This window comes from Dysidea avara, chromosome 1 (genome assembly GCF_963678975.1).
Source record: "Dysidea avara chromosome 1, odDysAvar1.4, whole genome shotgun sequence".
Taxonomy (NCBI): Eukaryota; Metazoa; Porifera; class Demospongiae; order Dictyoceratida; family Dysideidae; genus Dysidea; species Dysidea avara.
In genome coordinates, this window is record NC_089272.1 from 4,749,892 (window position 1) to 4,777,087 (window position 27,196).

At 38.1% G+C, this 27,196-nt stretch overlaps 1 protein-coding gene across 2 annotated transcripts in view; it reads left to right on the top strand.

The window, feature by feature from the left end:
- The first annotated feature begins 525 nt into the window (after positions 1-525).
- The window catches only part of LOC136253801 (uncharacterized), a 168,611-nt gene continuing 141,940 nt past the window's right edge, over positions 526-27,196 (top strand). For both annotated transcript variants that reach the window (XM_066046461.1, XM_066046466.1), the window contains exon 1: positions 526-585. In XM_066046461.1, the coding sequence (XP_065902533.1) occupies positions 535-585 (51 nt within the window). In that variant the 5' untranslated portion in view covers positions 526-534. The remainder of the gene's footprint in view (positions 586-27,196) is intronic.

Genomic DNA, 27,196 nt, shown 5'->3' on the forward strand with positions numbered 1-27,196 from the left:
GCCACGTATCCATTGTAGCACGATCCTAGGATAACGTTAGCTAACTAGCTAAAGATATAGGGCGGGGTAATTTGGCAATTTGGTAGCTACTTCATTCTGCTTTGCTGGGCTGGAACTTTTCAACTGTTTGATCAAATCGGCCAACACACAGTTTGATTGAAACAGTGAGCGTAGCCGAATGATTTTCCATTGGGTGAAATCAACTGAACAAGAAGTGCATGACTATTAAGGACTGCATGAAGTATGTTTCTACTATCGTGACGGTAAGAGTTTTCTTACACTAAGTTAAAGTGGGATTGGTGATCTTCGAGGTGATCTTCGTAAGTGATTATTTTGGAGGGTTACAGCTGTGCTAAATCAACTTGAGTGGCAGTAATTGAAGAGACGGAGAGATGATCAAATCATAGATATACTAACGCTCGCTCAGGCTCGCCCCAGTAACCAAAATTCCAGTGGTCAAATCGATCACGTTCCGAGAAATTCCAATCACGCCCTTGTTATTGGAATTCCTTCCAATCACGCTACATTGTTAGAATGGCGGAGTCACAACTACCTCGTAGCGGAACAGGAAGGAAACCCTCTAAAGTTAGTAATAAATTAGTGTGTTATCAGTGATGGTTGGCACTATGTTATATTGTCCAAAGGGATAGACTTTATTTATTTTTCTAAATGGGGAAAATCAAGAGGTCTGCTACGCACTTGCAATGCGAAACGAGTAAGTGACTCTTGGTTGGCGCCACGTATCCATTGTAGCACGATCCTAGGATAACGTTAGCTAACTAGCTAAAGGTATAGGGCAGGGTAATTTTGGCAATTTGGTAGTTACTTTCTGCTTTGCTGGGCTGGAACTTTTCAACTGTTTGATCAAATCGGCCAACACACAGTTTGATTGAAACAGTGAGCGTAGCCGAATGATTGCCCATTGGGTGAAATCAACGGAACAAGAAGTGCATGACTATTAAGGACTGCATGAAGTATGTTTCTACTACCGTGACGGTAAGAGTTTTCTTGCACTAAGGGATGGTGATCTTCGTAAGTGATTATTTTGGGGGTTACAGCTGTGCTAAATCAAGGCAATCATTGGAGAGATGAAGAGATGATTAGATCATAGATATACTAACCCCAGGTACCTGGGGTTAGTATATCTATGATTAGATTTTGGTTATGTTTCATAAAATTATTAATCAGTATGTAAATATCCCTTGTGATCATATCCTTCATAAAGTTCCCAGTATCACCCGTAGTAGCAACAAGAAATTCCTACACTTAGTATCCTTAAGAATTGATTCTTTCATGTATTCGTTTTTCTTTCCAAGAGCAATCCGATTATGGAATCACCTACCCGATCACCTAGTCAAAACTGATAATGTTGATAATTTTAAATCTCTACTAGCTACTTAATTAACGTTTAGTTTGTTAACTATCATGCATATACATTATACTTGTGTACATTATACATTATACAACCAAGTACTAAAGATAATACGAAATGCGGTTAAAATTATGTCATTAATAATGAATGAATAAATGTGACTGGATCTGCGAGAACAGGAGATAATCGCATTTTTTCTGAATTCCTGTTTATTAAATATTTATAATCTACTTAGCCAAGTGTATCCACTGGGAAAGTTTCAGCTTCATTTCTCAATAACTTTTGGAGTCGTAGCCCTACAAAGTAGCAACAACAAACAGGCTCGGTTTTAGGGGGGTTATGGGGTTTCCAGAAACCCCCTCTGAAATAGTGCTCGCTCCTACGATTCACCTGGGTGATAAAAAATTACAAAGAGCTTTACATACTGTATTATATTATGGTCTTTTCTATTGGCAAAACTTCATACTTTTACCTTTGAAATCACCTTCACAGCGTTCAAAACTACGTACTGTATAATGACCTTTTTTTTGGCCTTCAACTTACAGCTAGGCTGAAGTTGCAATTCCAGAGAACCTGAAACCCCTATGAAAATTTCTAGATCCACCCCTGACAGAAAAATCGATTTGTACAGCAAGTATAGGGAAATAAATTACAGGCGCTTACAAAACCCTTTGTAACTTACCAACAGATTGAGGTACGGGGCTAACATTTTCACCATCATGTTTGCCATGAATAGAGGAATCAATTACTAGGTAAGGTTTTCCTTTACTCACCCTTCTTCACTGCATACAAATAGTTTATGGTTTAACCATTAACTAATTGCAACACAAATGGTTTCAACAGTTTCTAGCACAGAAAAATGTGCTCTATAACATATCAAAAGTCCCGGAAAATCCCATAAGGGGAAAGTGACCTTTTGCATGACCTTTTTTGCCATTTCTTAGCAAAAAATTAAGATTTGTGCTTCTATTTCAGCTATACATTATCCAAACTATTTATATTTCATATCAAATGATTGTTCTCACTATAAGGAACAAGATGACACTTGTTTGGTATCCATAGCTTAATCTGTTCTAAAGTTATCATCATTTTACTGGACAAAACTAATATTATTTAGTCCCGCCCACGCACTTATAAAATTTTGGATTAAGCTATTTATTGCTTGTCTAATGATAGTTTTCCCATGGCAAGGGACTATTTTCATAACAGAGGGTCATAATGAAGACTAGAAGGTGCATTTGTTACCATGGAAACCGAGAAATAGCATAGCTTTATATACAATTCGGTTGTTTTCATTCTCCATTGTCATGAAGATGGATTTAATTCTTTACAACTCGAAACCTGACATTGTACAAGTTAAGTTAGGTACATACACAATGACACACGTTAACCATGGCCGTGGTAAGGGATAATCTATTCCCTTGTGTATATAAATGGTAAGTTTCGCTTTCATTCAGTACTAGTGTTGGTATCTGTATCATCTTCTTCATGGATTGAGGTGTCTGAGTTGGTGGAGCCTGTTCCCTTGCAGTTGCCACAAACAGAAGAGCATTTCACCTTGTATTTCTTGCAAGTGCATCTCATGCTGCTGCAGTCAGTGTGGCAGTTACATCTAATCATTTTCAACAGCTTATCTGGAGCAGGTGATAGATCAGTTAGCACAGGCATCAGTTTTCCATCACAGTCTTTCTACCCCCATGCAGTTGGCTGCATTTCACTGGCATCACCTTTCCACTCTTGTGTTTGGAATTATACACAGAAACTGTGATATTTAGTAGCAGCTGAAGTAGGTGGCAAAGTTTGAGGAAGAATAACTGTAGTACTTTTAGTAGTGCTGGGACGAATGTCAATTTTCTACATTCGAATATTCTATAAATAAAGTAAACGAATGTTCGAATTATTTGTTTCTTACATTTCATATAACAAAACACTTTTAAAACAGTTTCAAAGCTGTAAGTGAGTCAAGGGTACTATACAAAACTATACATAATTACAACTTAAGAACTTGAAGAATACAGCTAACTAATAAGTAACTACTGCCTACTGGTTAAGAAACTTTGAGTTTTTGTTCAAGAAAACAATGGCTTCAACATTCTTGGCTTTTAAACAATTTCGGTGCTTAGCTGTTATGATTCCTGCTTTAGAAAACAATCTCTCCGAAGAGGCAGATGTAGCAGGTATGCCAAGGTAAACCTTAGCAAGTTTAGCTAGGTTTGGAAACCTGTGCTCGTTCATATTCCACCAAACCATTACATCAGAATTACGAGGTAGTGACTTCTCAAGCAAAAATTCTTCAAGTTCTGTATCATTTTCAGAGCCCTCTGAGTCATTGTCATCTCCTAACAATATATCCAATGCTGTTTTTTTCTTTTTTGCAGGTGGAGTTTCAGATGGCGCCTTCTCTTTGACAGCAACACACTGAAAAGTGGGGTTTCCACAATCAGCATCCTTCCGTTGCAACAGCTCTTCTCTGACTGATTGTTTCAAGTCATCTGTAAGAAATTTCAAGCTCTTGAATCGAGGATCTAATGCAGCAGCTAACACAAGTGGTGAATCCGGTTCAATTCCATCCAAGCTCCACCTTCTCATGATGGATTCTCTAACAGCTGTTTTGAATGCAATGATACTTGCTGAATCACCTTCCTCACTGTCCATGCTAGTAAACACATTATGCATTATTGGCAAAATGCAAGATATTGACACCTTTCTTTCTGTACAAAAGAAAACGGTTGCTACTTCCAATGGTTCAAGCAATTTAGCTAACTCTTCCAGTAAAACCCACTGATGAGCTGTGAGATCGAGGGTACGGTCTTGCCTTTTTGTAATGGTAGTATCTGAAAGTACAGCAGAGACTGGCCACCTGTTAGCTACTAAACGCTGAATCATATATAGAGTACTATTCCATCTCGTTGTACAATCTATTTTGAGTTTTTGTTGATTCATATTCATTTGAGACTGTTGCTTGTATAATTCAGCTGTTGCCAATGTGCTGTGATGGAAATGGCCTACTAATTTACGGGCAGCACCAAGAGCTCTATCAATAAATGTATTATTTTTAAATCCATCACTAATGCAAAGTTGCAGGATGTGAGCTGAACAATTCACTCCAGCCCATCCTTTTTCAATTCGCAACAGATCAGTGGCCCGTCTCATGTTTGATCCTTGATCACGTACAATACTACTGACTGTACGGTCAGCAATTTCATAAGATTCTAGCACCTCCTTTATAGTAGAAGAAATGTTCTCTCCTGTGTGGTGGTCAGGAAATGATCTTGTAGCAAGTACACAATTAACGAATTCCCACTGTGAAGTAAGGAAATGACAAGTAAGTGAAATGTAAGCTTCTGTAGAACTGCTCGTCCATATATCGGTGGTGAGGGAGAGTGAGAATGCGTCTGATTGAAGTTTGTCAGTGAGTAATGCTTTTCCACTTGTGTATCGATCGAACATAAGCTTACTGATATGTTTCCGTGATGGTACAGTGTATCCAGGCTCACAGTACTCCATTAGCTCTTGAAATCCCCGTCCTTCAACCATTCTCGCTGGTCGTAAATCGTGAACGGTCAGTCCAACTATCAGGTTGTCTAGAATCTTCGCACGCACTGGGCTACACTTTTGTACTTTCATTATTGAATCAATCTTGGGCTGTCCAGAATCACGAGCGTACACAGTGGAATGGCTTCTTTGCAGGTGGTCCCGTAAATTTGACATTCCGCCATGGTAAGCAAACTTGCCCTTACAAAGAGTACAAATAACATTTCTGCTCCCGTCCTTCTTAAAGTACTGCCACACATCCGACCTATTACGCCGGGAAGAGTCACCTAAATCCAAGCCGGCGCCTGAACCAGATGCCATGGCATTTTACTCGGTTGTAAACAATGCGCATGTGACTCATAATGGATATGGATTCGAATCACGTGTATCTCTATTCGAATTATGTAACATTCGGACGAAGCTTCGAATCTTTCACATTCGTCCCAGCACTAACTTTTAGCTACCTATTCACAAAAACGCTTGTATTGGAGAGAGTTTAATCCTTCCTTTGGACTTCCACTGTATAAATCCACTAGTGCTTGCTCTCCTGCAGCCACGATGTCATTTGGTGTAGATGCTACTGCACTGAACACTTTGGCCTGCATTTGAAAGTATTTACTGGACTTTACCTTTCCCAATGTCATATAGCTGTGGTGTTGTGTCACATCCAAGTATTGCATGCAGGAAGAGAAAATTGTAGCATATTTCAAAGCCAAGTTTCTCTTTGACAGCAGTTATGTTCCACACCCTAGGTTTCATAGTGGCTCTGGTTTGAAAAATATGTTGTGTGATTCCAAGCAGGCATGATAACACAACAACAATACAAGAAGGTCGGTGTCATCACCAACTAGCACAGTGTCTGCTACTATAGCTAATTCTACTGCTTTTTTGTAATGTACAATCATCACATCAGAATCTCCTGAAGCATTGTATACTTTACAATTTCTTTCCAAGAAGCAGCTAAGCATATTAATGAACTGCTACTTGTTGGTGCTGTTCAATAAAAAAGTACCCTTCTTCATGTTCAGCTTCGTATCTTTGGTGAATGACACAGCCAGTCCGGAGTACCCTTGGCCCTCCTCAGATGTACCATATCTTTTGTTGATTACCTCTCACATGTCATTCACCAAAGATACGAAGCTGAACATGAAGAAGGGTACTTTTTTGAACAGCACCAACAAGTAGCAGTTCATTAATATGCTTAGCTGCTTCCTGGAAAGAAATTGTAAAGTGTACCATGCTTCAGGAGATGTTGATGTGATGATTGTCAAAAAGCAGTAGAATTAGCCAGAGTAGCGGACACTGTGCTAGTTGGCGATGACACCGATCTTCTTGTATTGTTGTGCTATCATGCCTGCTTGGAATCACACAACATATTGTTCAAACCAGAGCCACTATGAAACCTAGGGTGTGGAACATAACTGCTGTCAAAGAGAAACTTGGCTTTGAAATACGCTACAATTTTCTCTTCCTGCATTCAATACTTGGATGTGACACAACACCACAGCTATATGACATTGGGAAAGGTAAAGTCCAGTAAATACTTTCAAATGCAGGCCAAAGTGTTCAGTGCAGTAGCATCTACACCAAATGACATCGTGGCTGCAGGAGAGCAAGCACTAGTGGATTTATACAGTGGAAGTCCAAAGGAAGGATTAAACTCTCTCCAATACAAGCGTTTTTGTGAATAGGTAGCTAAAAGTACTACAGTTATTCTTCCTCAAACTTTGCCACCTACTTCAGCTGCTACTAAATATCACAGTTTCTGTGTATAATTCCAAACACAAGAGTGGAAAGGTGATGCCAGTGAAATGCAGCCAACTGCATGGGGGTAGAAAGACTGTGATGGAAAACTGATGCCTGTGCTAACTGATCTATCACCTGCTCCAGATAAGCTGTTGAAAATGATTAGATGTAACTGCCACACTGACTGCAGCAGCATGAGATGCACTTGCAAGAAATACAAGGTGAAATGCTCTTCTGTTTGTGGCAACTGCAAGGGAACAGGCTCCACCAACTCAGACACCTCAATCCATGAAGAAGATGATACAGATACCAACACTAGTACTGAATGAAAGCGAAACTTACCATTTATATACACAAGGGAATAGATTATCCCTTACCACGGCCATGGTTAACGTGTGTCATTGTGTATGTACCTAACTTAACTTGTACAATGTCAGGTTTCGAGTTGTAAAGAATTAAATCCATCTTCATGACAATGGAGAATGAAAACAACCGAATTGTATATAAAGCTATGCTATTTCTCGGTTTCCATGGTAACAAATGCACCTTCTAGTCTTCATTATGACCCTCTGTTATGAAAATAGTCCCTTGCCATGGGAAAACTATCATTAGACAAGCAATAAATAGCTTAATCCAAAATTTTATAAGTGCGTGGGCGGGACTAAATAATATTAGTTTTGTCCAGTAAAATGATGATAACTTTAGAACAGATTAAGCTATGGATACCAAACAAGTGTCATCTTGTTCCTTATAGTGAGAACAATCATTTGATATGAAATATAAATAGTTTGGATAATGTATAGCTGAAATAGAAGCACAAATCTTAATTTTTTGCTAAGAAATGGCAAAAAAGGTCATGCAAAAGGTCACTTTCCCCTTATGGGATTTTCCGGGACTTTTGATATGTTATAGAGCACATTTTTCTGTGCTAGAAACTGTTGAAACCATTTGTGTTGCAATTAGTTAAAGGTTGACCCATTTTTTTTCATAAAACGATTGGACTAAAAGGCAAAATTTGTGAAGAAAAATCGATCGCGTATGATCACTTCGACATGACAAAAACAAACACTCATAACTTACGTATCCTTGGGTCTACTGTAACAAAACAACGATTTACCAACTCCTCTTGAGTAGGCAAATAAGGTGATATCCAGGTTTTTATTGTCAGTCCCTTCCTTCACTAAGAAAGAGCGATTTAAAAAATTAATGGAATTTTTCAATGATATGCAAATGTTTCACCCAATGTATTTAATGCTTTATACCGTAAATTTTGGCTTGAGTGATTAGCATAAGCAATCGATTATCGGCCAGGTTGTATGCCAACCTATGGGATTCTTGTTTAGAACAAGATATGCATGAACTTTTTACACCCAGCGATAGGCAATTTAATACTCTAGGTGTCCACAATGTACTAGCTCCCCAGGTACTGGCGTTCTTCAGTAGCATCCGGCCAAAGACAGCAGTGTATGGCATCAATTATCAACCGTCAACGTCGTTTATCGTCCACTCGTTAACTTGCGTACATAAATTATCGTCCAGTTTGAGGTATTTCACTTGGCATTCCCACACAATTCAAAACTAAATCTTGCCAATAGTACAAAATAGTCTACCAGTACTAATTGTAATTCCAACAAAATTTCAAGTAAGTTTTATGAGCGATTTTCGAAATACAGTTAAATCAATTTCTAATAAAACATACACTTCAGTATTTTAATGCTTTAAGCACATTTTAAAACAAGTTACACAACACTAATATTTCATCAGAGATGTTACAAAAGTCAGCACAGTAATCCTGGTGCCACTGGGAGGAGCCATAGCTAACTTGCTTCCTGCTGTATGGCAATGTAACCAATGCCGTACAAGTCCTTTGTCCTTAAATAATAACCAACAACCTCTATCCACTGTGTATGGGATTCTTATCCACTATATGTACACTTTGTTCCTGAGCAGTGTAACATATCTTCAACACCTGACTGCATGTGACAAGCCTCCAAACTCTAAAACCAAGTGTACTGTGGTTGATGGTGCCTGAAAGTGGATGTATTTTATTTTACAAACACTCCCTTACTTTTGTAATCAATTCTCCTGCTGTTTAGATAGTCTTATAAGACTTTACTTTGATTCTCTCAGCTTTCTAAGCTATTTTCTCCAATGTATCTCCATGCTCATCACTTCCAACTGTTACAGAGGGTCTTCCATCTTCTTTTCCCACATAAATGATCAGAAACGGCTGTCTCTCTACAGCAATTAATCTATCGTGGTTAAAACTACCTTCAACAGTACAAAGGACATGAATTCCAAGTCCTATCAGTGGTACTACCTCGCAAACAGATGAGTATGTGTGTAAACAAACATTATTCCACTGGGAAGGGTGATTATTCTGGCAGAGTCAATCACTAGAACCTTTTGAATTACTGCAGTCAGTCTCTTCTTATGTTGAACTTTGTGTGTAAGGGTCAATGTGTGCTACAACGACAGAAACAACACAGATAAAGTTCAGTACACTACTAATACCATTTTCATGCCAAGAATAACAGACTAGCGCATACAAAATAGGTCATAAACAAACCTGTCGTCATTCACCAACAATACAACATGATAGAAGTTGATTTAAACTGGTAGAACAGCAAAACAAGGCAGCATGAGGTTGCTTAGTGTAGCGAAATTCCGTTTTTGATTCCGGATTCTATACGACGATAATAGACGTCGAGTTGGCCGATAATAGACATCAGTCGATAATTGATTGCTTACGCTATGTCCCTTTTTCGCAGATTCAGTCACAAATAAATAAATAATAAATAAATAATAAATGTGACTGGATTTTGGAAAAACGATCCAAATCGCAGATTAGAAGTTTCAAGATACACAGTTTTAAAGACTTTAAGCCAGCGTAACTCTCCAAGGATAGCAAGCACGCGTATGAAATTTACACAAAAGATGCATCAATCTATTACATTTCAGGCCACTTCCAGTACTACTAGCTTAACTACTAGCTACTGTGAGTCTGTAATAAACAAGAAGATGCATTGCTGCATATACAACAACGTGTAACTGTCTCCTGTCTGTTGTGCATGGCTGTATGCATAATATTATAGACTGTGATCACTGTGCCAATGCCACACTGCTGATATACTGGCACATCATGCACCAGTGGCCTCTAGTTACAACAGAGTCTATTGTGCCATATTGGCTCATTTGCTAATTGTGCCTTCACCATGTCCCTTGTTGTGCATACCTCACTTCACTGCTGAGTCATCTTCAGAGACACGTCACACCTACAATATGTGCTTTCAATATAGCTAACTTAACTTGGTTTTTGTCTAAGTTGTGGTTTAGTATTGTGGATTTCTGATGCCAGTTAAACTCCCTTGCCGGTGTACGTATGAATATGTATCATTTCCACTGGCACACATACTGCTGGCTATGGCACTGTTCATACTTGTCCAATGGGTAGGTTGCAACGTTGGTGTATGTACTTGGTTGTATGTGACCCGGTCCTAGTAATAATAATAATAATAATCTTTGTAGCTTAAAGCAGAAATGTTCCAAATTGCCCCATAAGCATTTGTTGATACGGCCAGGTATTTTGTGCCATATCTTGCTAATGGCTTTGCCGAATTGCTTAAAAATTGGTATGTGTACAGCAAATAAACAATTGGTGTTTGTAACAAACTTTGGTAGCAATTGATAGCAAGTTATGAATGAGCAAATTATGTTCCAAATTGCACCACTCTACTTTACTGAGGAAAATACCCCACTAACACTACAGTGGTGGAAAATGCAAACCTCATCTTGCCGATGAGCACTTCTGCCTTGATCTCTCAGCCATGGTTACTGGTCGCAGAAATTGAGACTAGCTAAGTTATCTATCGACGACTTGAGGCCACTGACGACAACATAAGCAAAAAATACAGTTAGTGGCTAGGATGTTTTCTCAGGAGGCACAGTCAATTCAGCACACCTAGTGCGCTGTGAGTGAATTGTGTCAGTGTAGCCTATATATAGCTAGTGGCAAAACCAAAAAATGAAAACATGCACTTTTCAGTAAGCCACAGAACTTTTCAAATATTAAATATAGTAGCTACTCCTGTACTTTTAGATAAAGTATCAATGCAGATTTGATCTTAGTGGCCTTTATGGCCAAGTTTGCTCAAAAATTGATCTGACTCCCTGAGGCATTCATTCAGAAGGTCTTACCAATGAAATTTTAATTAATCTACTCATAGGGGTATGATACCCAACCCATAAAGTGCCTGGTAGCGTAAAATATTGATTATCAGCATTTCATCAGTAAGTGAACAGCCTATGAAGGTCCAGTTTTCACTGTTCGATAGACCATTCTTCACTCTCCATAGAAACCAAATTTCGAAGCACTAGCGGAAGTAATTAGCTCGGTATGTCGAAGAGTGTAAAACCACAAATTAATCAATAAATTATTATTGTTGAAATGAATCTATTATCGACCGCCCAATGCATTTCCATAGATCTATTATTAATGGGTTTAATACTTTCTGCTCTAACTTTCTGTGGAATTAACGGATTCCCTAAATAGTTTTATATAATGTGAGGATATCCTTGGGGAGTAAATGGCTCAGGTTTGGTTTTGTTGTGCTGTTCTATCATTTTGTAATATTGTGTTACGGGTTTTTGCGGTTGGTGAAAAACCACCCAACAGTTCGTAATAACTGCATGGGTATCTAGGATTTAGGATTAGTAGAAAATATACAAGAAATACTTTCTAACACTTACCAGTAAAGAAAACCACATATTTTGCTCTATTTATCCGTATACTATTGATCTCGTAACATTACCGTTTACATTACACATGCTTCAATATTGTCAATAATAGCATAGGCAGATCTGAGGGGGGGGGGGGGGGGCAAGGGGTGCTGTGCCCCCCTGGTCCTTCTCTTGCCCCCATTGGACCTGCAGTACTTTATTGATGCCAAAACTAGAATCATGCATTCACACTGTATTCAGAAGTATAGAAATCCAATGGGCAAATAGAAGCCAACAGTTATAAATGTACCTTATAGCTAAACTGTTCACTGTAAAGAAAGTGAGGCAAATAAATTCAGAATTTTTGTGCAAAGATCGAGATACTCTAATAGAGCAGTCACTACTCTAATAGAACAGTCGCAATTCTAATACAATTTTTACAAATCATAGCAATATATACTAGCTACTCCTTATTTTGATTTAATATACACTTTACCATCAAACAGGTTTATCTCAGATACAGGCTAACCAATCTTTGTATGCATTGCAATGCAAAGCATACATTTTGTTAGCTAAGTGCTATCAAAAATTCAAATTCAACCCTAGGAGGTCTAATTTTTAAAAATTTTCTCCAACTACAGTCTAAAAACTGTATATCCATCATTCATCCAGCTATATGCTGGATAAAGTTATGCAAATGGGCATAACTTGTGTACTAGAATTCCATTCTTATCCTCTTAGTGGAATAAACACAGTAGTTAATGATAATAAATAAACACTGTTGCGCACTAAAACTTCTTGCCCCCTCCTTGGCCCCCCCTGACAGTGTCTCCTAGATTCGCCTATGGATAATAGGTATGCGTTGATGATTGGTCACTTACGCTATCACTCAATGCAACATCAAGTTGAGTGGAAGATCAAGACTTCCAAAATTGTAAGTCATCAACGAGATTCAAGATCTTCCATTCTTTAAAATGCTATCCCACTAGGGACCTGTGAGAAGGTTAAAGCCTATGAATACAGGGAGTCTGAAACATGTAACTGAAATGTTAAAGAATGCAGAAAATAATCCCAGACCTTTCATAGATCTGTTTAAATCTCACATATTATATCAATAATATTGCGAGCGCAGATTATACCAGCTTAAATGTACGAAGGCATCAACTTTTACAATTGCTATAGTAGTGGTTATTAAGCATGATGTTAAAAGTAAAAGAAAGCTAAGTAATCTGCATGAGATGTTTATTGTGGTCAGTGATTGTAGTATATAGGCTACATTTTTGTGGCTTGTGATGACTCCAATACTATGTAGCCACAAATGATTGCCTGTAAAAACAATCTTAAAATGTTTGGCTTTTGTATTGAGTGATACTGTATTTAGTGGATCAACTCATTGCGGATCTACGGATCACATCCAGCTCAATTTCTAGCACAGGTAGCTACTATGGAAAGGGCATAATTACCATGAAGGAAAGAAGCTAAAATTGTCACTAGCAAGGTCCCATAATATCAGCTACATATAGGAGGATAAAGTGCTGGAAGGAATTTTATACTTGTGTAGGAAGTATGGTTCCTAGATGTGTAGAGCTTTATTGAGAATTTTTGCAGAATTTTGTAGGAAACATTCCCACACTGTTGAATTTTGTAAGAAAGATTCCTACACATGGCACAATGTGTAGGAATAATACATTCCCACACTGTTGAATTTGAATAATACATTCCCACATGGCATAATTCCTACACATTGTGCCATGTGTAGGAATCTTTCTTACAAAATTCAACAGTGTGGGAATATTTCCTACAAAATTTCTTAATGTTGCCCTACATGTGTAGGAACCATGCTTCTTACACAAGGGTAAATTTTGGTACATAGCATCACAGAAAATTTGCTATGGTTTGAGGAAAAACTTGCCACAACTTAAAGTTTTGGCTTCTTATTTAGCTACTTGGAACATGTTAGGAGCTTCTGAAGTATTCTATAGCTTACGCAGTACAAGAAAACTTACTAGCCTACTGTACACTGTGTTTAGCTACCTTGCTGCCTTTTAACTGGATTATATGTGACTGGGCCACACTACAGCTTAATAATGCTTGAGATGATTCTAGTCATCACAGTGAGCATTAAATAGAATGCAGCATCACTTCAAACTTTTAACTGTCTAGCACTGGAAATTGAAGCTCACTCGTCAAGATTGATTATATACCTGCCAAGATGATTGATTATAATAGCAAAACTTAGACAACAAGTATTACTTTGCATTGATCCTATTCCATAGCGGCTAGGTCATATGCATGATGTGCATGCTTGTTGTCACTGCCAGCAGAAAAGAGGACTTCATTATGTAACGATAAGAATCAAACTCGTAACAGCTAGTAAAGACTGCTAAAAATTTGATTTACTGAAGAGTGCATTCTATTAAAATTTGATGGACAATGTAGCTAGCTCTCACTGTTGCGTAGTGTATGCTATATAGACTAGCTAGTGCAGCTAGCTAACTACACCATTCAATGTGACAAAATTAATATATAACTTCTCGTGTAATACTGACAATTATGATTCCGGAAAGCAGTGTCCTTAATCATATAGCAACAATTTTTTTTGCTCTTTTCCTCTTGCATTAAAATTGAGCCTGGCATGTATATCATGTGATCCGTTAATCCGCAGTCCATTGATCTATAATCTGCTAAATACAGCAACCTGATACCAGACCCTTTATAGGTTGGGAATGCAAGACTACACTAAGATCAGGTAAATTTAAAGAGTTTTAGCTTCAACTTTGAACTAAAATCATCTAACTATTGATTTTTGGACATTGGAAACAGCTGAAATTAAAAATGGAATCTGAAAAATTGATATTGGCCAAAACTTCATATGAAAGGTTGCTAATAGCAAGGGTTAATAGGTACATCTTAGTTTACTAAAACCACCTCTACATTGCAATAATACCACACCTAGGTCACCTCATTATAGTGGTAAAGTAGCTAAGTCCAACAAATAGCTATAATATGCATCATAACGTCATTGTTAAAACCACCTCATTATAGTGACCATCCCAGTCCAAACATAGCTAAGGTGTGCTTCATGACCTCATTAATAAGATTAGTGCTGAGCGATAGTAGAAAATTCAATATCACCATAGATAGTACAATTTTAGTCATGATATAATAGCATCACAACTATTGTACTTTGAGAAGTGGTGATTTTCAATCCAGTGATGATTTTCAATCAATCAAGGCCTGCGTGGGATAGTTGTCTTGTATGTTCATTAATTACACAATTAATTGCATGGGCGACTAATAAGTTTGCAATGTTTCTTACTGTCTTGTAACCAAACTTTAAGTAGTTATAAAATAGCTAAGTCAGCTTTTTAAGCAAAATTTTAAATTGGATTCTAGACCCTTTGTGAAACGATTGACTAATTGTGTAGCCAGCCAATTAATAGTCACAGCCTGTTGTAACATTACAACCAAACTTTTTGCAGAAAAGCAAGCCTAAATAGTTGTAAAATACTTAAATGAACTTGTTATCAACCTTTTAAACAAGGTAGCTAAGCCTTAATATTTATCGCGTTAGTGAGATGTAATTATCATCTAATCCAAAACAACCAAGCTGTAAAAAAAGAGTGCTGCCCTCAAAAAGGCTATAGTGAAAAAAGATGTGAAATCCAAGGTGGCGGCCAAGAATAGATTTCACCTCTTTTTGTATTTGTATATACCTATGGCCGGCTTTGGGACTTTTTTAACCTATCTTTTTTCTTTACCACAGGAAGAAGAAAAGATGAAGCAGATGTTAAATACTTTAAATATTTTTAATTTTATCAGTAAATGTACAAATTATATATATATATACCACACCTGTGGTTGAGATCAAAAGCGCCGCGCTGTGGTATATAACTGATATACCATGGCAAACTATGGTATATAACTGATATACCACGCTTTGTGGCTACGCTTACCATATATGGTGTAACTTCACACATTCCGCGAAATCCTTATCTAAATGGTAAACAAGTCTCTAATAACAAGCGCCTAAATCAACCAACAATTATTCACCTCAGGAACTGGAACAAGTTTCAATGAGCTCTTGTCTCCTTCATGGATAACTCACTAATCGCGACTATGTGGGTGTGGCACTGTTAAAAGTGTAAAATGTCTGATCCATCAAGAATTTCTATTGATTTCCATCTCCAGGAGGTGCTGTTTCACTATAACTTACTATCTAAAATCGTTGTCATCTACTGGGGTGTAGAATATAGCAGTTATAACACGATTACTCGGGATATGTCTAAATTTACGCACTCTCACTTGAGCGCTGCACGCTCTCGTGAATCGTGCATATATTTTAGTCATATCCCTCGTAAGCATGTTGTAACTATAAAATATAATACGTATATTTATTACAGAATTATCTACATGATGGTTTCTTTGTAACTGAACACTCTACAAGGTGACTTCTTCTAGCTGATGTCTCTACAGGGTGAATTGTTTGTAGTTGAACTCTCTACATGATGGTTTCTTTGTAGCTGAATTATCTACAAGGTAACTTCTTCTAGCTGATGTCTCTACAGGGTCACTAGTTTGTAGCTGAACTCTCTACATGGTGGTTTCTTTATAAATGAACTCTCTACAAGGTGAGTTCTTCTAGCTGATCTTTCTACAGGGTGATTTGTTTGTAGCTAAACTCTCTACAAGGTAATTTCTTCTAGCTGATCTCTGTACAGGGCGAATTGTTTGTAGCTGAACTTTCTACAGGTGATTTGTTTGCAGCTGAACTCTCTACATGATGGTTTCTTTGTACCTGAACTCTCTACAAGGTAACTTCTTCTAGTTGATCTCTCTACAGGGTCATTTGTTTGTAGCTGAGCTCTCTACATGGTGGTTTCTTTGTAGCTGAACTCTCTACAAGGTGACTTCTTCTAGCTGAACTATCTCTTTCCGTGGTTGAACTCCATACAGAGTGAATTGTTTGTTACTGAACTCTCTACAGGGTGATTTGTTTGTAGCTGATCTCTATACAAGTTACTTGTTTCTAGCCGATCTCTTGAAATCTCTTCAGAGTGACTGCTCTATTAGGATGACTGCTCTGTTAGAGTATCTCGATCTTGCACTTGCTACACCAAGTTGGATTTCGTGTTATAACTCCGTGGCTTTAAGTCTGATTCTTCTACACCACTGAAGAACCTTTCTAAGATGATTACTCCATCTGTACAGCGATTTTCAAAGCATTACCCCAAGCGGTTTTTCTGGTAGGCGTGACAAGTAGTCATTTTTTATTAGCTAATCTCGATTGCATAATTGTTACACACTGTTGGTTTTATCGTTGTATCTTCCTGGTTTTTAGCTCAATTTCTTTCAAACCACAAAAGGTTTGTGGTTCAATAGCTAACCTATTCACCCACCAATTTTAAGTTTCTTCCCTTAAGCAGTTTACCCTGTAGGAGTGACAACATATTGGTGTTATTTTTCATGAATAATCACTAATAACTCTTTGCCTGTTTATTGTATTCCAACTAATGTTGGTACCAAGATGCACCGTTATACCCCACTTTTGTGTACCAAATTTCAAGGCAATCGGATATAGCGTTCGCATTTTATAGCAGTTTTTGTAAGTGTGCGAAAAGAGGAAGAAAAAAAACAAAAAAACTAAGCCAATTGTTGAAGTCGCATATCTCGGGAATTCCTGAAGCGATTTTGCTTAAATTTGGTATGTGGGGTACTGAAGGTGGAGGGCGTTTCCACAGCAAAAAATTGTCTTGTGTCATCAAGGCAGCACAGAGCTACGGAAGTGCGAAAATTGCATTTTCGTTCTTCCTGTCAATATACTCACGGGTGTTGCGCGCCGGCTTCTTGGGCTGCACAACACATTACCGTGTATCTTGATATTGCGATAATGATTTTTTGAGTGCGGGTATCAAACTATCAATATTATTGTTCCACTCTAACACCTGTATAACAACAAATAGTCAAAGTTGGATTAGGGATCAAAAAAGTAACGAAACAAGAGAAGAACTAAAAGTAGCAAATTTTTTCTTTGGTATATAGTGCACTTATACAGAAAAGATCACACCCCTCCATAATTGGGAACAGGGATAACCGGATATTCGCGCACTAATGAATGTAGCGTGAATTTCTAGGCCATACTCTAGAGTGTATGGATGGTTTAAATGAAGTGAAGTGGTAAGGAAACAGATTAGATAAGTTATAATGTTTTACCGGTTGATTTTCACTTCAAAGATTTGTGATCTCGTGTGGTTATGCAATGCATACCCTGTATTTGCTAAATCGCTTTGAAAACCAGACTTTGCTTCCATTGTTGGTAGACTAGTGATTTTAATTGTACTGTTGTGAACACTGTAAGACTATTTGTTTAATAAGCTGGTTTAGGAATATCAGCAGATTTTTTTAAATTTGTGGTTACGTAGCTTGTATGAACATAACAATAGGAAGCCATAATCAGAATCAGAATTATTGTGATACCATATACGTTATATTGCATAAATAACCTATTTCCTACATCTACCATTTTTCAAGCATTTGAAGGAAAGAAATACTACACAAAACTAATCATAAAATGAATTACTAATGATCCAAGTTATATTGTGACTGGATCTGCAAAAATAGGACATAATTGCATATTTTCAAATTCCTGTTTATTAAATATTTATAATCTACTTAGCTGAGTGTACCCACTGGCAAAGTTTCAGCTCCATATCCCAACAAATTTTGGAGTTACAGCCCTACAAAGTAGCAACAACAGAAAAATTGATATGTACAGCAAGTATAGGGAAAATAAATTACAGGCGCTTACAAAAACGGTTGTAACTTACCAATGAATTGAGGTATGGAGCCAAACTGTTCACCATCATGTTCGCCATGCACAGGGGAATCACTTACTGGGTAAGTTTTTCCTTTATGTGCTCTTATTCACTGCATACAAAGGCAAAATTCGTGAAGAAAAATCGATCGCGTACAATCGCTTCGACATGACATAAACCAACACTCATAACTTATGTATCCTTGGGTCTACTACAACGAAACAAAGATTTTACAACTCCTCGTGAGCAGGCAAATAAGATGATATCCAGGGTTTTATTGTTAATCCCTTCCTTCACTAAGAAAGAGGGGTTAAAACAAATTACAGAAATTTTTCAGTAATACGCAAGTAATTCACCCAATGTAATCAATGCTTTATACTGTAAATTTAGACTTGTGCGATTATGTCCGCCCTTATTTTACACACATAATCGGTCATAACTCCGTGAATGTTCATCGGATTCCTACCAAAGTTGGTACTGAGATCCGCCTTAATGAGCTCTTGAAGTGTGCCAAATTTCAGCCCTATATAAGTACGCATTCGTGTTTTATGGTGGATTTTGCGAAGTGTGTGAAATGAAGAAGATGAAGAAAAAAAACAAAGAAATTAAAACGAAATTTTGTTCGCTCGTATCTCGGAAACGGCTGGACCGATTTTCTTCAAGTTTAGTATGTAGACTTCCATAACTGGCCGGTACGTCTGTAGCACATTTGGTTCCAATCAGATGAGGGATCACAGAGCTACATAGGTGTGAAAATTGCATTTTCTTCCTGTTAATATACTCACAGTGTGGCACGCCAGCTTTTTGGGCCGCACGACACACTATCATGTGTCTTGATTAGAAATTGTGACCTGCTGAGCAAAAACTCAACTTGTTTGCATTTTCGTTGATTTTTTTAAAAGTGACATTTCAGTTGTCTAGTGAGAAAAACCAATGGACTGTTAAAGTTTCAGCCATTTCTAGTAAGTGGTTTTGGAGTCATAGTGATAGACAACAAAAAGAGCAAAACAATCGATTTGTACAGTGCTTATATGGAAACTAATTTACAGGCACTCGTTTAATCAATCATAACTCTCGAGTGCAATGGGTTATGGGGTAGGACCTGTTCCATTCTATTCACTATGAACTGGGGTATTTATCAAGGTATAGTTTTCAACTTGAATACACCCACACTATCAAGCAAGAAGGCTGTTCAAGCTTTAAAATGGTGACGATCAAGTTATGGTTTACTGCAACATAAACAAACACACATAACTCAAATTTGCTCCATGGTACAGAAATGAAACAAAGATATTCCTACTCTCCATGAAGAGTCAAATCCACTGCTATATTAGATTATTCGATTCGAGTTTCCTCATTGTTTACCAAAGCAATTAAAATGTTGCATAAAATTATTTATGTAGCGCACATTTTTACCCGATGTATTTCAATGGCATTTATCTCTAAAACAGAATTATGCAAGCAAGTCAGTTTTTCACTCAGCGGGTCACAATTATGTATTTTCTTGCAGTACAACAGAAAATTTCATGAAGGCACATGCTTAAATGTTGTTAGCATAGAATCTGCACAAAGTTACCCATGACCAAGCATATGAACTGCTGAAGAATACCTTTGCACCTGTGCTGTCATTTTTGACATAAGTAAACCTACTAGATCAACTTACACTAGCTGCCAAGGCCTTGGATTCATACTCCAACAGCAAGACACCTCTGGTACTTGGACATTAATTCAAGCAGGATCTTGATTTCTCACTCAGGCTGAATCTTACTAAGCTGATGGCATATCATTTTCATGACCAAATGGGTAAAAGGCACAAAGAATGGTGCCCCAGATGCACTGCCGAGGGACCCAGTAACTAACCCGTCACTCAAAGATAGTCTTGCTGAATTAGACATTCTTAGTCAGCCAGACCTGCCCATTACTGAGACACGAACTCACATCGACTGAGTCACTACCATATCATTTAGATGACCACAAGACAAATGCCCAAGAAGATGCAGAGTATCAACAACTCCAACATGGAACTACCAGATGCCTGCAAATGATACTGAAACACTCAAAAAAGCCTCACCATTGATGACAGCCTCATTGTTTATGGCTGCAGACTTCTCATTCCCACAAAACTGTGACCTGTAATCTTATCAGAACTTCATGAATCCCGTCAGGGTTCCATAGGACAAAGCAACATGCCTGCCTCTCAGTATACTGGCCAGGAATAGACTATGACATTGACAACATCATCATGTCCCGCCAAGACCACTTTCCTAGCCATCCCAGAGAACCAATTGTACAAAAGCCAAGGGCAGACCACCTTTTTTAGGAAATCGCCATAGATTTTTGCTCACACACAGGTCACACTTACATACCTAATCATGGTTGATTGCTATAATGATTGGCTGGCTGTTATACATCTACGCTCTAACACTACTAGTTACACAGTCATCTCAGCCCTCCAGTAATCTTTCTGCTGTACAGCCATACCTGACACTGTATGGTCTGACGGTGGAACCCAAGGCACTTTCAGACTTTTCTAAGTACTGGGATTTTCTTTTGAATTATATTACATTGCAAGATGTTCTGAATGGAATTCAGCTACAAACGGTTAATCTGATAGACAATTCAGCTACATGCAAGTCACCCTGTAGAGAGTTCATCTAGAAACAAGTCACCTTGTAGAGACATCAGCTAGAGCTGTAGAGAGATCAGCTAGAAGTGTCACCTTGTAGAGAGTTCAGCTACAAACAAATCACCTGTAGAGAGTTCAGCTACAAACAAATCACCCTATAGAGAGATCAGCTAGAAGAAGTCACCTTGTGGAGAGTTCAGCTATAAAGAAACCACCATGTAGAGAGTTCAGCTGCAAACAAATCACGTGTAGAGAGTTCAGCTAGAAACAAGTCACCCTGTAGAGAGATCAGCTAGAAACAGGTCACCCTGTAGAGAGTTCAGCTAGAAGAAGTCAAATTGTAGAGAGTTCAGCTACAAAGAAACTACCATGTAGAGAGTTCAGCTGTACCCTGTAGAGAACTCAGCTACAAGCAAATCGCCCTGTAGAAATATCAGCTAGAAGAAGTTACCTTGTAGGGAGTTCAGCTACAAAGAAACCACCATGTAGAGAGTTCAGCTGCAAACAAATTACCCTGTAGAGAGATCAGCTAGAAGAAATCACCTTGTAGAGAGTTCAGCTACAAAGAAACCATCATGTAGAGAGTTCAGCTGCAAAAAAATCAATCACTCTGTAGAGAGATCAGCTAGAAGAAGTCACCTTGTAGAGAGTTTAGCTGCAAATAAATCACCCTGTAGAGAATTCAGCTACAAACAAATCACCCTGTACAAAGATCAGCTAGAAGAAGTTACCTTGTAGAGAGTTCAGCTACAAAGAAACCACCATGTAGAGAGTTCAGCTGCAAACAAATCACCCAGTAAAAAGTTCAGCTATGAACAGATCACCCTGTAGAGAGTTCAGCTAGAAACAAGTCATCCTGTAGAGAGATCAGCTAGAAGTATCACCTTGTGGAGAGTTCAGCTACAAACAAATCACCCTGTAGAGAGATCAGCTAGAAGAAGTCACCTTGTAGAGAGTTCGGCTATAAAGAAACCACCATGTAGAGAGTTCAGCTGCAAACAAATCACCTGTAGAGAGTTCAGCTACAAACAAATCACCCTGTAGAGAGATCAGCTAGAAACAAGTCACCCTGTAGAGAGTTCAACTAGAAGAAGTCACATTGTAGAGAGTTCAGCTACAAAGAAACTACCGTGTAGAAAGTTCAGCTGCAAACAAACCACCCTGTAGAGAACTCAGCTACAAACAAATCGCCCTGTAGAAAGATCAGCTAGAAGAAGTTACCTTGTAGGGAGTTCAGCTACAAACAAATCGCCCTGTAGAGAGTTGCAAACAAGGGAATAATTAACATGTAATAAATGTATTATTATATATATAATTTGTACATTTACTGATAAAATCAGAATTAGTTAAAGTATTTATAAACTTCTTCATCTTTCTCTTCCTGTGGTAAAGAAAAAAGATAGGTTAAAAAAGCCCCAAAGCCGGCCATAGGCTGGCCTTGGGGTATACAAATACAAAAAGAAGTGAAATCTAATCCAAAACAGCCAAGCTGTAAAAAAAGAGTGCAGCCCTCAGAAAGGCTATGGTGAAAAAAGATGTGAAATCCAAGGTGGCGGCCAAGAAATGGCTGTGATGGTAGGTTAATGGTAAAAATTTTAATAACGACAATTCAGGTGAATTTTGTGCCAAGACCAAGCAGCATCAAATTCATCTGAATTGTCATTATTAAAAGTTTTACCATTAACCTACCATCACAGCCATTTCTTGGCCGCCACCTTGGATTTCACATCTTTTTTCATCGTAGCCTTTCTGAGGGCCGCACTCTTTTTTTACAGCTTGGCTGTTTTGAATTAGATTAATTATTCTTGAAGATCATCCTATTATTCCGGAAGTATTCTTGATTCGTTTTACCACCAATTATTCCAAAAATTATTCCAGTATATTATATGCATACCTACAGACCATGAGGAAGTTGTATGAGTGCCATGGGATTAGTTGTTGGCTCTGGTACTATCTGCAGGAACAATGTTTGGAAGAGTGCCAGATTATTCCGTGATAAAGCAGCAGCTATATTTAGCATTATGACTCCCTGAGAGGTGCTCAGTAATCAAACAGCACTGCCATTTAGCCAAGAGGAATGTAAGACAGCATAAAATGTGCACTGTATCCTTGTGCTGACTGGTGTGACTGTTAACAGCTGAAACTGTAGTTTTGTTGTCTGACTTGATCAGGATAGTTTTTCCAACTGCAATGACAATGGGAACTAATTCCTTCACGGAGATGTGAGCCCTGGTCAGGTGTCCAGCCCAATGAAGTTGAAACCAACATGTATCCAAGTATGCATCACAACCCCAATTTCCAGAAGCATCTAGTAGCATATGCCAGTGTCTGGACAATTATAGACACTCCGTTCCAGTCCTCCACAATTTGATATCATCACTCAATGTCAGAGCGGGCTTCAACATTAAGGCATAGAAAGCACTCTGGTTTGTGTACTGTAGGGGAGAGGTCAATCAAGTGGCGTAAGAATACCCTGCTTGCATGAACAACCTTGCTTGCATGGGAAAGTGACCCTATAAGTGACAAGAGGTCACATTTTATTGCAAAAGTCTTCTCTCGCCATTGGGTGAGAGATTCTTTGAGATCCTCTAACTTGTCATGTGGAAGACGGAGTTGAAGAGTTTATTTCAATCCCTAGGAATGTCAATGTAGTAGTGGGACACACAGTCTTCTCTGGTTCCATTGGGAGGCCTGCCTCTCTGCAGATTATTTGCATGGTTTGCATGTTCTGAAAACATTCTGGAGAGTCTGGAGCACTGATGGTAAAAAGTCATCCAGATTGTGTATTACCCAGAGAGGTTGAGCATGATATTATTATAGAAGTGCATCAGCAATGGCTGAAAATGGCAATGGGACTGACCCCAGCCCAAATGGTAAAACTCTATCCACAAACAGGCAACTGTTCAGTGGGTGATTTTAGTGAATGGTGAATGCCTATCAATTATCAACTGTTCTACCTACTATTGACATACGTAACATGTAAGTTTCAATCAACCAATTCCAAGAAATTGATCACTAGCTACATGCCATGAATTTGCCTTTGAATTTACACCAGTATTACATCTATACAAACAGTTTAACCACTAACATGATAATGGTCTATACCTAAAAAATGAATCAACTTAAATGTACTGTTCAAGAGATACACATACACATAGTCTGAAAATTAAGCAGGGGTAGATCCACAGGGGCTCAAAGGGCTCCATGGAACCTCCTTTCTGGTAGAGCTTTATTACCACTTGATGAGCTACTGACAAAATTTTCTTAACTTCAGTGAAACTTTATCAGTGAAAATTACTTATTTTAATACTTTTGTGTAACAAAATACTCATTTTAACCTGTCTTTACTGCAATGTTATTTGAAACTGCTATTCTGCCACCTTCACATGAGATAAGTGCCTCTAAAATAATTATTGTCTTAATGCTTTTTAACTCATTTCTTAAGGCTAAGTGGTAAGGTTTAACAGTGAAACATTGCTGGAGAATGAATATTTGTTTTGATATACAGTGGAACATCTCTTAACGAACTTAAGGACACAATAGAAAAAACCTCCATAATAAGGACAAAAAGTTTGGTCCCAACAGGTCTGGTTAATACATTTTTACCTCTGAAAGAGGAAAACCTCTATACTACAGCAATAAGTGGCCAAACATTCTGGGTCCCAAAATGTCCATAATAGAGAGGTTCCACTGTATTAATACTAGGTAGCTGGACCAGAGCTACCATTAACAATGGAACCAAGTTTAGGTTCACCACTTTTGGGGGCAAGCCTGAGTGAGCTACAATGTTGCCAGATGACCATGTTATGTACATTGCACACATGAAAATTTCCTAAAGAACCTACGTTAGGCTTTGTCTGCAGTTTCCTGGAGACTATATTATACCAAGAGTTCATAATATCAAGATACACGGTAGTGTGTCATGGGGCCAAGAAAGCCGGCGACCACACCGTGAGTATATTAACAGGAGGAAAGAAAACAGCTTTTTCATTCATGCATAGCTCCAATGGCCCCTTCTTCAAAGCACAACATTTTTGCATAATAGCTGTACCCTAGGAAGGGTACGCCACACAGCAAGTTTGATTAAATTCGCAAGAGCCATTTGCGAGATATGAGCACTCAAAAGTTCATTTTAATTTCTTGGTTTTTTTTCTTATGCCGTACGAAGGCTTACATAGGCTTTGAATTATTTTCGCACACTTTGCAAAAATTGCTATAAAATTCAAATGTGTAACTCGATTGCCTCGATCTTTGGCACATATGAAGAGCATGTAACGGTGGATTCACGTACCAAGTTTGTTGTGAATCTGAGGAATATTCAAGGAGTTATGAGCATTTATTCACGTTAAAAAAGATCTAACTTCTGTCACGGCTACAGGGTAAACCGAGTATTGAAATAACTTGAAAATTGGTGTGTAGATAGGCTGATCATTGTAGTAGTGTTTTTTGATAGTTTGAATAGTAATAGAGTTACAGCGATGAAGTTATAAAGCAAAAACCAAGCAAGTGTAAAATTGTGGGATTGGGATACTCTAATAGAGCAGTCACTGCAGGGTAAAAAAGGTGTGCAAAAAATGTCAAAAAAACTTACCAGAGCTTGAACCAGAGAAATCCATACCCAATACCTGCATTCTTAACCACTGAACCACTGCTACTTCGGCTAATCACCTCACTTAATTTCTGCTTTATAAATGAAATTTCTAGTTGAAATCTGCTTACAATCAAACATTTGTAATTTCATAGATCTACCAATAGAAGTACTAGATTGTTCTAGAACATTCTATGTATGTTATATTAGAAGTCCTCGAAAAATGTGCACTCTATTAGAGTATTCCAATAATATTATCAAATATTGAATTGTAGTATGGTGCATGGGCAGATCAAAGGCTGCCGCCAGTGTTACAAATCAGTTGTAAACCAGTTTACAAATAATTGTAGCATGGCTAAGTACCTCCTTTCAGCCACACAATCTGGCCACTAATTAGTTCAAAGACTTCAAACGAAACCATACACCAGACCAACACTGGAAGTCACAGTGCAAGGCTAATAATGTCAAGAACTGACAAGGAGGTAAATCGCTCTAGAACGAATAAACACACAACACTGCACTCGTCTGAATGAATGGGAAGCAGTAAAACCGCTGGGCTGAGCCCGGTAATCTACCACAAGCTCGTTCGCCAATAAATTAAACTAACCAAGACTATTATAGCACTGCACCACTCAACAATGAATATCAGACACTTCAGCTACATCCGTACGATGGTTGGAGTGATTGGCATCGATGATGGCACCTCGTGCTTGTGCATATCAAATGTGCTACCAATGAATAAACTAGCTACAATGAATTAACTAACCATCAAGACAGTAATTAGTGAGTAAAATCGTTCCTTGTACACAGCGCTCAGCGGTAGCCAATATTAGCCTTGCGGTCTTGCTCCTTCTGTGTTACAAATGGGCGCCTTTGATCTGTGCACACCCCATACCACAAATCAGTTAGAACACACCCATGAGGTTTGTATCTGATTTGTAAACACGACACCCGAGGGCCGCATATTACTTAAATCATGCACTGAAATACATTTATAAGTCTATCTTCAATAATCATTATTGTATCTACATAGAAAAGAAGAAATGTGAGTAAACAAACCTCAAAGTCAGCCATAGGCTGGTTTTGGGGCTGTGTAAAATACAAAAAGAAGTGAAATCCACACAAAAACAGCCAAGCTGTGAAAAAATGGTGTGGCCTTAATTAAAAAGCTTGGGTGAAAAAAGTTGTGAAATCAAAGGTGGCGGCCAAGAAATGGCTGCAATGATGTTAATGCTAAAAAAAATTAATAATAGCTGTGTGCAATTTTTCATTGGGTTTGTCTTGTGGACGTGTATCACTGATGTGCTGAGTAGCATTGCAGATCTCACAATTGATCACTGATCTGCTATGCCTCCCTCAGAAGATTGAGCAGCTTTCTTTTATATACAACAATGTAGAAAGTGTTTGTATGTTTACATTTTCTGCAAGATATGATGACATGATGATGTTTTACTAAACTCACAATCAATTAATCCATCTACTAGTATAAATACACCCATACCATTTTCTAAGTCATTGTTGTGGCTTTAAAAAACCTAGGCTTTGCCTCGGGTTTTTAAAATCATGACAATCTTTGTGGTACGTAGGCCTTTAACTATTACTTAGAGGTAAGTCGTGTAGTGTACAGTGGGGACTATACAGCATGATTGGGTATGCCTTGTAAAAAGCACCGGATAATTCAGCTGTGAAAGGATTTATATAATTATTGAAAATGGGATTGCATGATTGTTACACACTGTTAGTTTTAGCATTGTTTTCTAATTGTCTTAATCTTGATTTCTTTTTAAACCACCAAT